This window comes from Sarcophilus harrisii, chromosome 1, assembly GCF_902635505.1.
Source record: "Sarcophilus harrisii chromosome 1, mSarHar1.11, whole genome shotgun sequence".
Lineage (NCBI taxonomy): Eukaryota > Metazoa > Chordata > Mammalia > Dasyuromorphia > Dasyuridae > Sarcophilus > Sarcophilus harrisii.
This window is the reverse complement of record NC_045426.1, coordinates 558799385-558814282: the sequence shown is the minus strand read 5'-3', so window position 1 is coordinate 558814282 and position 14898 is coordinate 558799385. Positions and strand designations below refer to the sequence as shown.

Genomic DNA, 14898 nt, shown 5'->3' with positions numbered 1-14898 from the left:
CCAACCATTCTGGAGAGTAATTTGGAACTATGCCCAAAGAGTTATCAAACTGCATACCCTTTGATCCAGCAGTGTTTCTATGGGCTTGTATCCCAAAGAGATCTTAAAGGAGTTAAAGGACCTACATGTGCAAAAATGTTTGTGGCAGCCCTCTTTGTAGTGGCAAGAAACTAGAAATTGAACGGATGCCCATCAACTGGAGAATGCTTGGATTTCAGAGAGGCTTGGAGAGACTTACATGAACGGATGCTAAATGAAATAAGCAGAACCAGGAGATCCTTGTACATGACATCAATATTATATGATGATCAATTCTGATGAATATGACTCTTTCCAACAATGAGATGAGTGATGCTAGTTCCAATGATCTTGTGATGAAGAGAGCCATGTACACCCAGAGAAAGGACTATAGGAATTGAATGTGGATCACAACATAACATTCTCACTCTTTTTGTTGTTGTTCGCTTGCATTTTGTTTTCCTACTCATTTACTTTTTTTTAATCTGATTTCTCTTATGCAGCAAGAGATTATATAAAAATGTTTATACATATTGGGTTTAACCTATATTTTAACATGTTTAATGTATATTGAATTGCTTGACATCTAGGGGAGGAAGTGGGGAGGAGGGAAAAATTTGAAACACAAGGCTATGCAAGGATCAATGTTGTCAAATTATCCATGCATATGTTTTGAAAATAAAAAGCTTACAAAAAAAATGATGTAAATTCTTATTCCATGAGGTAAGGAAACAGAAGTTTAGAATGCTCAAGTCACACCACTATCACATAGGCATTAAGTGAATGAAATATGAACCCTGATCCTCATTCCAAAGCCAAGGCTCTTTCCATTTTCTCCCCTAAATCAGTTAGGGAAATATGTAATTGAATAAGGAATATGAAGAATGAGACACAAAAAGTTGACAGCTATGTTGTGATACAGATGCCCCAAACCAAATATCTTACAATTTTATTTATACTTTTTTCTTAAACCTAGTCATTATTTCACCAAAATCTCCCTTGCAAGAAGGAAAAAGTTAAATATAAAACCAATGAATGCAACTACAAGATCTGCCCAAAAGATACCACATTCTGCATGTGTAGTTCCTCATCTTTCCACTAAAACCAGTGTGATATATACATCATTAAAAACCTTTCTGGATTAACATTACAATTTATCAAAAGAGCTTTTTGAATTTTAAAAAAATTATATTATGGTGATGGTTGTGTTCTGCTTACTTTGCTTTGTTTACACACAATTTCTTTGCATATTTTTCTGAATTTATTGTAATGTTTATGTATCAGTTATATGCCACAATTTGTTAGCAGTTACCCAATTGACGGAAATCTCTTTTATTCTTTGTATTCTCCTACCATAGAAAGGATATGTGATCTATGTGAAGTCTGTGCCACTGTCTTTGATCTTTTTGTATACCATATTGAAAGGTAGGTTAGCAGAATTAAAGGGAGTGAACAAGTTAGTTACTTTTCAATTACAATAATTTGAAATCATAGTAAAAAAGCTAAGTAGGCCAATAATGCAAAGAATATTTTCTCTTAGCCCCTCCAACTCTATATACAGCTATCATCATCTTTGATACTTTGAGGACTGAGAAGAATATAAATTGTTGCAATCTGTATTTCTCTTCTTCTTAATGATTCAGAACAGACTTCCCAATTTTTCACAGTTCTTACCCCAAAAGTTTTGTGCTCTTGGGTTTTATTGAAAACTGGTCTCCTGGGGCAGCTAGGTGGCCCAGTGGATAGAGCACCAACCCCGAAGTTAGGAGGACCTGAGTTCAAATCTGGTCTCAGACACTTAACATTTCCAAGCTATGTGACCCTGGGCAAGTCACTTAACCCCAACTGTCTCGGGGAAAAAAAAAGAAAAAAAAAAAAAGAAAACTGGTCCCCTCTGTGAGATTGTTCCTGTCTAGCTGCTCCAGTCTGTTTTATTAAATATTTATTAATATTTAATTAATTAATTAACATATTTATTAAATATGTTTCATTAAATATGAAAAGTAGTAGAGGAAAGGCCTAAGCAGAAGTTTTATAGAATACAGACGAAAACTGTGCAGAAAGAGGTATGGATAAGCAGTGATTTGTTCTGACATCAGGAAGATGAGTTCAGGGATCCAGGGAACTATCAAAGTTAAGTGCTTGGTCAATTAGAAACCAATAATAGTAAAATTAATAATTAGTCTTTAAACAGTGCTATAAATTTCACAAAACACTTTATATGTGAATTTATTTGATCTTCCTAACAAAGTGAGATAGGTTAGATTAATATCTTCATCTTACAGATTTCAAAACTGAGGCACAGAGAGTAACTTGGATGAGGCTGGATTCAAATTCATGTTTTTCTGACTCTGATAAAGGCATCACCTAGCTGCCTATATTTTGTCAGAACTCATATATAAGATTTGCAATGACAGTTACTCAAATTTAAGACTGAGAGATTATTAGTAGAAAAAACAACCACCCAGAGATATTCATATTTGGAGGTCCATTGACATTTTCAGTTCCTTAAACAGTGATATTCAGTGTTCAATGGAATAGATGATTTATTAAATGGTTCTCTTGTGGCCTGGAAAGTGAGTGCTTTTCCAAAGCATGAGTAATTAACTCCCTTCATTAGGGCCATTATTTCAGAGAGTCCATTACTGTACCATTTTAACTCTCTTTCATAGTGCACAGGAAAGAAAGGACCTACCTCAACAATAAAGTAAAACTGACATTTATTAAGAGTTAATAATTTCAACTTGTCTCTGTAAAATGAGATAATCAGTTTAGCTGCACAATGAGTAATGAATGAGATGGAAACATTCTCTCTTCTGGTCTGATGTTTCTCAAACTTTGAGCTGCTTTAGAATAGGATTTAACCTTCTCCATTGCCTTTGCTGAATGCTCCCAGTCCTCTTCCCACTCCCTAGTTATGCTGATTCCCCCAAGGTCCTGTTCTACACTGTCCTATTGGCTCATTACACTCCCTTATCAGCTTCCATGGCTTCAAGTTCATCTCTAGGAAAATGACTCTCACAGTCATATCCAGGCCCAATTTCTTCTCTCAGCACTCATCTCTTTTCACTGATGTTTAAATATTCCTCCCCCCACCCCCAATAAACCTGACTTTCTCTCCAAACTTCCCTCCTATGGACAATCCTATCCTTCTAGTCACTCAATTCACCCTCTTAAAGTCTTTCTTGGCTCGTCATCCTCACACATCCATATCTAATCACTTACCAAATCTTACTGGTTCTTCCTTCAAAACAGGATATGATTTAGAGGTTGAAAGACCACCTTCAAATTCTAGCTCTTCCACTTACCACCTCTGAGGACATGTCACTTAGCCTTTTTTTTGGCTTCAGTTTTCTCATCTGTAAAATGGGACTAAATGTCCTCTAAAGTCCCTTCCACTTCTAAATCTATGATGTCATGTTTTTAATTTGAATTGAGATCAGAGCTCTTTAACAGATAAAAGGAAGCTGTTTAGTTTAGTAGAAAGTGTTCTAAATGGTATGCATAGGGTTTGTAGTCTGGAATCTGCCAGTAACTAGCTATAGTAACTTGAAAAATTCAGTATTTTTGAATTTCAATTTCTTCAACTGTTAAAAGTTTGGGAGTTGGACTATAAGATAATAATGCTTTGCATTTATAGCATTTTCCAGTTTTTAAAAAATTTTTGAAATAGCATGGGGGATAGAGCTCTGGACTTGGAATCCTAAAGACCCGAGTTTTAATTTTTCCTCTGACACTTAAATAACTTTGACACGGGACAATTTGCTTAACTTGGCCGTGTCTTAGATTTGAAATCCATAAAATGGTAATAATAAGCAACTTTAGCATTTATAAAGTTGTTTTGAAGATTAAATCAGGTAACATAGGTAAAGTACTCTGAAAATCTTGAAATGTTTAATAAATCCTAGCAATTATGAGTGACTGTTATTATAATCTCTAAGATCTCTTAGACAATCTCTAAAGATTCTTCCAATTTTAGAAATCCTATGACTTATCAATCATGTAATCATACAAAGAACCTAGCAGTAATGCCTATGACAGTTGGGCAAGCTCTGGGGCAACTAATACCAAAGAGTGTCAAAAGATCTTCTTGTAGAAGGGATGGGGATTAAGCAAGTCAAAATTATTAGATGTTTCTAAGTACAACTTCCACTTAAATACAACTTTTTTTCAGTGTAAATTAAATTCAAATAAAAGTTAACACATGACTAGCATGGTAACCTCATCTTAATAGACAGCTCAACAATTATTGAATACAGAATATGCAAATAAAGTTAAATTTAAATCAAGGTGTGCTGATTCTCAATGCTAGTGTGATTTGCAACTATCACTATCAGTCACTGAAGGCTCATAACAAAGATGAGTTGTATCAACCCAGTGTTTACTGTATTTTAATATAAAGTGTACAAATTTAAAAATTGAGTAATCTTTAATAGTTAAAACTACTACATATCTATTATATTTCACAATAAAATCTGACATCAAAAATTCAACTATAAAAATACTGAAATAATCTGAGCGTAGTTAAATGTTAAACATAATAATATTCTAATAATAATTTTGAATAATATTCTTTAGTGATAGGAAAATAAAAAAGCTGTTTAAAAAGATCAATTAACCCAGCTGAAACAAAGTACAAGAAAAAAGCAACAAAGTTTAAATTAGACACTCAAGTAAAGGCACAAATTCAGAAAATATGATCCACTGTATTTATCACTTGAATTCACAAATATTGCTATAGAGAGAAAGGCCGCTGCTTGTTGTACATGAATACTTAAGTTGCAAACAACATCCTAATAAATGGAAAGTAGGATACATTAGGAAAACAAGAAAACTGTTCAAGAAAAACATGTGTATTAATCAAAAACAAATGAAAATTTTAAAAATGCTTTTGACATTAAAATAATTTTATGTACTGTATAAGGCTGCTTATTGAACTATGAAGCTTACAAAATCTCAAATGATATGGAAAATGCTAGTACTAACAACAGCTATTCAAACTGTCAAAACAATGCTTGAAAAATCACATTCAAAGGAAGTTTTAATGGTTTCACTAGTAAATAATAAAATGGGAAGAAGAATTGCCTAAGACCTTTGCAATTACTAAAACCTTTCTATTTTACATCATGAATGGATGAAGCAAGAAATGCATTTAAACATACTCATTTGATTATATATGTATATGTTTTTGAAACTGATGTTAGGGAAGATTTCTTATTTTGACAATCTGATGGAAATGCTACCTCAAGAGAATTTTCAGTATAACTGACATGTTTTAATGAAAAGGATAAAATAGGGGAGAATTGTAATGTCCTCAGCACTGAAGAAGTTTAATCAATATCTGGACAAAGCACAGGTCTATCAGTGCAGCAAGATGGTGCAATGAATAGTTGTTTTAGGCCTGGAGTCAGAAAGACCCAAGTTCAAATATGAACTTAGATACTTAATAGTTGTGTGACTCTTGAGCAAGTCACATAACCTTGTTTGCCTCAGTTTCCTCATCTGGAGAAGGAATTGCCAAACCATTCTGGTATCTTTGTTAGGAAAATCCCAAATGGGGTCATGGAGAAGTTGCACACGACTGAACAACAAAAGTGTGGCCCTCTTCATGAAATTTGGAATTTCATGACTATTTCATAGACAATCACTTGTATTTAATAAATAAGAAAGCGGAACCATAGTATTTCACTTGTTGCAAAATCAGTCAATTTTATTAAGAATCACGAATAGAAAAGATCTTTGTAAAATTGTATGGTAATGTGGAAGTAGACCATAGAGGATTTCTGTGCTATTGAGAAACATAATGGCTTTCTCATGCCAAAGTATTCTGAAACGTATTTCTATTAAGAATTTGTCATTTTCTTAGTTTTAATAAAAGATAAAACATTCATTTTGTAATAAAAATTTCCTTCTGTAACTTGTTAAAAATTTTTGCAAAACTGACTACTCTCAGAAAAATCAGTGCAATGTTTTTAAATTTATACTCTGATCCAGAGAAAAAAAATTAGTTGTAGGGGGCAGCTGGATGGTACAGTGGATAGAGCACCAACCCTGAATTCAGGAGGACCTGAGTTCAAATCTGGCCTCAGACACTTAACACTTTGTAGCTGTATGACCCTGGGCAAGTCACTTGATCCCAATTGCCACAGCCAAAAAAAAAAAAAGAAAGAAAGAAAAAAGAAAAGAAAATTAGTTGCAAAAGTTGAGCTAAGTTAAAAAGTTAAAAGTTAATTATATTTTCCTTTACTGTTAAAACATCTCAGAAGTTTTATACTGTTTGCTTCAAAACTACAGAGATTCCTTTGGTCATTACAATTTTTTCTATTTTTATCCATTTTGCCCAGAAGTGGGGGCAATATCCTAACCTTCTGCCCCCCGCATATTCAGTTAATTTTTCCTTAAAAGTTATTGAAATCATCCTTGACTCCCCTCAAGAGGCTTATATTCTAATGAGGGAATACCTACAACAAGTTAAGATACATACAGAGTAGACAGAAAGTAATTTTGGAGAAGTCACTAATAAGTAGGGAGATGGAGAGAGACCTATTGAAGGTGGGATTTGAGCTGAGTGAGACTTGAAGGAACTCATGGAATCACTTCTTGTGAAGACGAGGAACGAGAGGCTCCAAGGTGTGGGAGACAACTGGTAGAAAGGTATGGAAATGGGAACTGGAGGATCATGTGTAGAAGATATGAGAAGCCTCAAGTAGCTGGATCAAAGTGCATAAGGAATTAAAATGTTAGAAGTCCAGATAACTAGAATTGTGAAGAGCTTCAAATATCCCTTGGAAAAGTCTATATATATGATCTTTATAGGTAATGGAGAGTCATTGCGATTCACTAGGTGGTCACCAGACCAAACAAAGCTTTAACAAAATCACTTTTGGAAGCATATGATAGTTGGTTTACAGTGGGAAAACCTTGAGGGAACTGAGACCCACTTGAAGCCTTCAATAGTCTAAGCAAGAAGTAAGGAGGGTCTTCACCAAGGTAGTGGCTGTAGGAGAAAGAAGGAAGTGCATAAAAGATGTTGTATAGTGCCACCAGGCAGCTTGGATGTCCAACAGTCACTTATGGTTAGGACTGAAGGTATAGATCTTGCTATTGCTTCTATATCTTATTCACCTCATTCATTCTTCATTAATAAGACTGATGAAGTGAATAAGATAATGAGCAACTCATACATCATGTATCAGTGCTTTTCTCTGAAGTAGCTAAATCTCCACTGAGCCAAATGCTTTGGTTGGGTGAATTGTTTATCTGGGCTCCCAGGGTCAGGCCCATTCTCCCTTGAAGCTATCCCTGGCTTCTTTCTTTGTTGCCAAGTATCATGTTCCCGAAGCTACTTCTTTCTCTGAGTTACTTCTTCTCTATGTTCATCTTTCTCTAGTGAATATGTATTTCTGCTTTTTACTAGAGGGAAGGTGTCCTTTTGGTTGAATATTTACATTTCAAAGTAGTTGACTAATGGATGGGACAGAGAGGGGAAAAAAGAATAATCCCTTCCTCCCTGCCTCCTCCACCACCACCAAAGGTAAAGAACAATTTCCTTTTAGAAGCTAGGTTCTTGCCTAATTGCTGACTGGTTCCCAACTTACAGAGCTCATCCCTTTGAGAATCACTACAGTTGTGTATAATTTTTGACTAAACAATGTTCAGACTCCTTTTCTAATTCAAAGAAAAATCCTTCATACTTTCAGAAGGAATAACAAGTTATTAACATGTCAGCACTTTATTAACATATCTTCTTTTCTATTTTCTGCCCACTATTATCTTTGATTTCAACAAAGGAGAGGGGCAGAATTAGTCAAAAGGTTAGAAATCAACTTAATCTCACCACCATTAACTATTTCAAACTTTTTTCATACTTATGATTCAATTTTTTCTATCCTCCCATCTCTTCCTATTCTCTCACACTGAGCAGATAACTTAACCTCTTACTTTACTGAGATTAAAGTTATTTGACTGAAATTCTCCAATTGTTCTTCCCCCTTAAGGATCACACAGTCTTTTCTGTTTCAAAATATCTCTGGAACTAACTTCTCTTCCTTTCCTTCTTGCTCATTGGAGAAAGTGTCTTCCTTCTTTTCCCCCAAGCCTAACATTTTAGTCTGTGCTCTTTATCCCATTCTTTTCACGTTCTTCCAGGACTTTGCTCTATCAATGATCTCTCTCCAGCATGTTTACTCTTTCCCTCTTCACTGGTTCCTCTTTTTCTGCTTAATTATCATTCAAAAAATCAATTAAAGCCAGGTACTGTAGTAGGCTCTGGGGATTGGGAAAGATATAAAAAGAATAAATTCACATAAATACAAAAGTTGTCAGAAACAAGGTACTTTGAAGGATGGAACAGTAGTGATTGATGGGATCATTACAATCTTCAAGTAGAAAGTGGTGATTGAGCTGAGGCTTGAAGGAAGAGAATTTTTCATGAATGGGGTACAATCAGTGAAAAGTTTCAAAAATAGTAGATGGAGTATCATGTTGCAAGGAATACAGGAATGGCAAGATCAAAGACTAGAGAGAAAAATGTACAAAAATCCTGGAAAGGTAGACTGTGGACAGGTTGTAGAGTACTTTAAAAGCTACACAAAGGAGTTTATATTTTCATCCTAGAGGCAAAAGGAAGTCACTGGAGTTATGTTGAGTATGGGCATGCCTTCAGATATAGATCTTTAATACAAATAAACAAAAAACAAAAGCCTTGCCTAGATGCTGTTGTTCAAGATTCATGGATTGCCACAGCTGGAAGGGTATTTAAGAGATCATTGAGTTTAACTTTTTTTTTTCTGAGTGAGTAATTTGTGGATCATAGAGGTTAAAGAATTTTCCAAAGTTCACACAGTGGCAGAACTGAGAAGCTAGTACTTTTCACTTCATTGACAAATGTTTTCATTTTTCTCTACAAAAGACTTGCTATTAACTTTCCTATTCCTTTTTTTTTTTTTTTTTTTTTTTTTTATTTAATAGCCTTTAATTTACAGGATATATACATGGGTAACTTTACAGCATTAACAATTGCCAAACCTCTTGTTCCAATTTTCACCTCTTACCCCCCACCCCCTCTAAATGGCAGGATGACCAGTAGATGTTAAATATATTAAAATATAACTTAGATACACAATAAGTATACATGACCAAAACATTATTTTGCTGTACAAAAGAATCAGACTCTGAATTATTGTACAATTAGCTTGTGAAGGAAATCAAAGATGCAGGTGTGCATAAATATAGGGACTGGGAATTCAATGTAATGGTTTTAGTCATCTCCCAGAGTTCTTTTCTGGGTATAGTTAGTTCAGTTCATTACTGCTCCATTAGAAATGATTTGGTTGATCTTGTTGCTGAGGATGGCCTGATCCATCAGGACTAGTCATCATCTAGTATTGTTGTTGAAGTATATAATGATCTCCTGGTCCTGCTCATTTCACTTAGCATCAGTTAGTGTAAGTCTCTCAGGCCTTTCTGAAATCATCCTGTTGGTCATTTCTTACAGAACAGTAATATTCCATAATTTTCATATACCACAATTTATTCAGCCATTCTCCAACTGATGGACATCCATTCAGTTTCCAGTTTCTAGCCACTACAAAAGGGCTGCCACAAACATTCGTGCACATACAGGTCCTTTCCCTTCTTTATAATCTCTTTGGGATATAATCCCAGTAGTAACACTGCTGGATCAAAGGGTATGCACAGTTTGATAACTTTTTGAGCATAGTTCCAAACTACTCTCCAAAATGGTTGGATTCGTTCACAACTCCACCAACAATGAATCAATGTCCCAGTTTTCCCACATCCCCTCCAACAATCATCATTATTTTTTCCTGTCATCTTAGCCAATCTGACAGGTGTGTAATGGTATCTTAGAGTTGTCTTAATTTGCATTTCAAAGCAGAACTAGAGATCATTACTGATCACAAAATAGAAAATTTCGATTATACCAAACTGAAAAGTTTTTGTACAAACAAAACTAATGCAGACAAGATTAGAAGGGAAGCAATAAACTGGGAAAATATTTTTTACAGTCAAAGGTTCTGATAAAGGCCTCATTTCCAAAATATATAGAAATTAACTCTAATTTATAAAAAATCAAGCCATTCTCCAATTGAAAAATGGTCAAAGGATATGAACAGACAATTCTCAGATGAAGAAATTGAAACTATTTCTAGTCATATGAAAAGATGCTCCAAGTCATTATTAATCAGAGAAACTTTCCTATTCCTATAAAGGTTATCAAGTATCCTTTTTATCACCAAGTTGATAACCTTAGAGTCATCCTTGACTTTTCCCTCTGCTTCATCCTCCATGTGAAATTGATTGTTAAATATTGTTCACTGTAGTTCTGCTATCAGTCTGCTTTCTACTACTAATGGGCTTTCTACACACTGTTAGGAAATACCTCCTAACCCTGATCCACTTCAATATTCTTCAGTTTTCAGTCCATCTTCCACATTGCAGCCAAAGAAAAATATTCTCAAAACTCATTGCTTCATATAATTTTCCTGCTTAAAAAACTCCTGAGGTTTCCTCTTGTCTCAAAGATAAGCACAAACTCCTCTAGTACCTGAAACACTTCACAAATGATCTCCCACCTACTGTTCCAGACTTACTCCCGAATGATTCCTTTTGACATACTTATGTTCCAGTCAAACTGACTTACCTGATGCTCCTTCTATAAGACATTCCATCTGCAGCCTTTGTATAGAATGCCTCCTCAGCCTAGAATCCACACCCTCTTCACCTTTGCTTCTTAGAATTCCTAGATTTGTTAGAGCAAAGTTCAAAAGGCCATCTACACATGGACTTTCCTACTTCTTTTGTTAATGTTCTTCCACCAACTAAAATATTTCCTTCCATTCTTCCATATTTTTTCTTTATATCTATCTAGAGTGGGGGAATATTGAAAACACTTAAATGCTTATTGATTGATTGAAATTGCAGAAATAGGCCAGCACTATTTGTTAAGATATACAGTATTCATTTTTCCCCCTGAGGCAATTGGGATTAAGTGACTTGCCCAGGATCACATGGCTAAGAAATATAGTGTTGTCTGAAGTGGAATTTAAACTCGGGTCCTCCTAACTTCAGAGCTGGTGCTCTATCCACTGTGCGATCTAGCTGCCCCCAATATACTATATTCTCTTTTGTTTACATATTTACTCTGAGCTGTTGTCAAGTGTGTTTAAATATGTTTAAAAAGGAACTATTATTTTTATTTCTAATTTGCTTCTCCTTGCTTTGTGAGTGTATGTGTGTGAGATCTCCAGTTTCTAATAATTCAGCCATTCCTTTCCATTTTTCCTTTGCAGCATCCCTTGAAGCTAACCCTTCTGTATTCATATAGCTACTACCCTGCTTCAAGTCTTAACTGCTCCCTTTCTAAGGAGTTTTTTCATCTTTCCTCTTATTTAATACATCCTTCAGTCTGCCTTATTGATGTTATTTCTGCATAAATCTGGTTGTGTCACACATCTGCTAAAAAACTTCAGGTAGCTCCATTTCTATTTGAACTTGACACCACAGTCATACTTTTGCTTTTACCATTTCTTATGTTAGAAATATTTTCCATCTCCCTCTTTGCCTACTGCATTTTTACCTATCCTTTAAGGCTCACTTCAAATCCTACCTCCTCAGCAATCAAAGATATTCCCAGTGGTAATGATCTTTTCTTGCATCTAAAACACTGTGTTTTGCATTTGGTAATATACTTCTTGCATGTCTTTTATCTATTTTTCTAGGTCTCAAGTCCTATAGAAACACTGCATTTTCCTCAGCCTGGTACACAATAGGAATTTTAATGCTTTTTGAATGAATGAATTCTGGAAGTTAACTAACTTATCTTTCAACAACCTAAATCTTTACCACAACATTCTGTTCAGTGATACATTTGTTTGCTGCATGAACACTACCAGTCATCGAGGAACCACTACTTCTCAAGGAAGCTATTTCTTATATTAATTTGAGGTTTGCCACTGTATCAACAGACTGCAATTACCACTGTTCTCTGGAACCACAAATTAAAACCTTTCAAATGTCTGCTGGTAACTAACATATATTCAGACTAAATATCCCCAGTTACTTAGAATAATTTTCTATAACACAACTTTTGAGTCTCATCACTATCTTAGCACCTCTTTTCTGTATAGTATCCAACTTGTTAAGTTCTTTTTTAAAAGTTCAGTTCATAATTAAATACAATACCACAAATTAAAGGAACAGTCCGTTTCTCATCTCTCTCCAATTCTATTCATCAAACTTCAGAGAACATTAACTGACTTGATTGCCGAGATTCCTGGTATGTCAGTCGTATTGTAGAAAAAAACAAAACTATAGCCAGAATTTGGACCAAGACAGAAAGTTCGATAACAAGTTACTAGACACTATCTCCTGAATCCCCAGGTAAAGTCCCACCAGCAACAGGTTATCCATTAATTTCTTCCCAGAAGCCTTCCTCCTTGATTCCCCCGTTTCAGCTTTCATGAAGGGCATATGGAGAGAAGAGAACAAGTGAAAACAGTTCCGTTTCTTGCATCCAGGAAGCTCGCTCCCTTCCTCCCTCCTTCTTTTCCTTTCTGTCTGTCCCAATGCAAGATATCCATCCCCCTTTAAAAAGAACCCACTGCTTTCCTTTACACCGTTAAGCAGGGTCCCACGGCGCCATATCACTGTAAGGTACGTCCTAGGGTGATAGAGTAGCACGCTGCAAGCCTCAGAGCCATGTTAGCTACTACTACTAATACTATGAATGATATAATTATTAGAAACTCGGTAATCCTGAATTTCGACCTCGCGCAGGGAAGGATTTTATTTCAACATGGAAAACCACACTTCCTGCTGCGGAGCAGAGGGTGCGTTCCCAGGCCACGGGTGCTAGCTTAAGTTCGGGAACTTTTGGATAACGGCATTATGACAGGTTTGGCCACCCCATGTATTTTGCTTTACGCCTTTCAGAGCACCGATCTGAGAGGACAGCTACAGGCTTCACCAGGACACGGAGCCCCGACGCACTCCCCCTTCCCCCAGCACCCCCGCCCCGGGTCGCCCTTAGGATACAGCGTGCGTTCGCGCTGTGTACCGGGGGGGCTGGATGCCCCCGGGCTGTGAGTGTCCCCCGATCCCTTCCCCACCCCGGTCCTTGTCCGCTGAGGGTCACCTGTAGTTGTAGGAGGTGAACTTGCCGCTCTCTCTCAGCATCACCCGGTAGAGATCTAATACTTGTGCCCGACTGGAGGCTGCCATTTTGGGAGGGGGTGGGGCAGAAAACAAACGGGTCCTTTTCCCGGAGGCCCCACTTAACCCGACGGGGCGGCTCAATTAAAAGCCGGAGCCCAGAAGACGCTAGCTCTGTTCGACTCAAGACCTCGGTTTACGGACTAGGCCCTGAGCCCTTCATTCTGTCCATGCCGGTTCTCTGACGTCTTTTGGACTCTAGAAAGTCTCTAAAGCCTGAGTTGTTTTGTATAAAGAAAACAGGCATCAGCGTGGACAGCTAAGCGAGGAAGCCGAGGAAAGTCAAAACATCGGCGGGGATTCACTCCTGCTGGCTGAGCCCCAGTCTGTAGCTGGGTGGTCCTTGAGCTTGCACCCGGAAAGAATAAGTCTGCACTATCTAGCCTGGGTCTCTCCCGCTCTCTCCCTACCATCCCGGGTTCTTTTCTGCTGTTTGGTTAATTTCAAGTGTACTGACAATGCATGAAGCTAGAACCCAACAACGGGGTGCAGGGCTGGGGCGCTTCTCGGGCTCCAAGATTCTTACAGGAGTGACAGTTGGCTTTTCCAGCTTCTAGGGCTGGGAAAAGGACCTCAAAGTCTAGGAGTGGGCCTCACACGTTTTACAGATGAGGAAATTAGACTCTAGGTGGTGGTGATCCACACCTGTAGCAAATGTCAGGCAGGAGTGCCTTTTTTTTGTGGGGGTAAGAGGCAGAAATATGTCTTAGGTAAAGCATCACCTTGCTGCAAGCTCTTCTAATTTATTCCCCCTTTATCTCTTTTCAGATCCCGTGGTTGGATCTGAATTTGAATCTTGTTTAGCCTAAGTATGCCTGTGATGGGAAATAGTTGCTATCTCTAGGGCTGAGGATTCATAGAGTGCAAATTTCACTATTTGTACTTCTTTAGGCAAGCGTAGAGAAGACTCGGATATCTAAAATATTCTGCGGTGGAACTTGCAAAGAGAAAAGTCAGGAAATCCTTGACCCCAAAACCCACCTTTCTGTCCTTCCTTCCTCACCTTCGTTCCTTCCTTCTCTCCTTCCTCACCTTCGTTCCTTCTTTCTCTCCATCCTCACTTTCCTTCCTTCTCTCCTTCCTCACCTTCGTTCCTTCCTTCTCTCCTTCCTCACTTTCCTTCCTTCTCTCCTTCCTCACCTTCGTTCCTTCCTTCTCTCCATCCTCACTTTCCTTCCTTCCTTCTCTCCTTCCTCACCTTTGTTCCTTCCTTCTTTCCTTCCTCACCTTCGTTCCTTTCTCTCCTTCCTCACCTTCGTTCCTTCCTTCTCTCCTTCCTCACCTTCGTTCCTTCCTTCTCTCCTTCCTCACTTTCGTTCCTTTCTTCTTTCCCTCCCTCCTTCCTTCTTTCCTCTGATAGTGGTATGAGCTGCCTCAAGTGGTAATAAAACTCTCCTTTCAGAGTTTTCAAGCAGAGCCTGAGCAATTTAATGAGGTGGCTATGCGGGGGCTTTCTTTTCAGGTGAAAATTAGATCTCAGAAGTCCTCTCCAAATCAGAATTTCTGAGTCATTTCACGTCTTTAGTCTTTAATAAACAAACTTGTCAAATGAGAGGGTCGGCCTGGATGACTTCAACTACAGATATATATGCGCCTATGATGCTGAGTTTAGGAACCCGTTTTGAAACCTGTCAGCCAATTGCAACA

General features: G+C 37.3%; 1 protein-coding gene across 5 annotated transcripts in view; it reads right to left on the bottom strand.

Annotated features, from left to right (window-relative positions):
- LYRM4 (LYR motif containing 4) overlaps positions 1-13760 on the bottom strand; it is a 202380-nt gene extending 188620 nt beyond the window's left edge. Inside the window, exon 1 of one of the 5 annotated variants that reach the window (XM_031946907.1) lies at positions 13175-13760. In XM_031946907.1, the coding sequence (XP_031802767.1) occupies positions 13175-13260 (86 nt within the window). In that variant the 5' untranslated portion in view covers positions 13261-13760. The remainder of the gene's footprint in view (positions 1-13174) is intronic. The other 4 variants (XM_031946908.1, XM_031946909.1, XM_031946910.1 and 1 more) reach the window with 4 other exon arrangements.
- Between the last annotated feature and the right edge of the window lie 1138 nt (positions 13761-14898).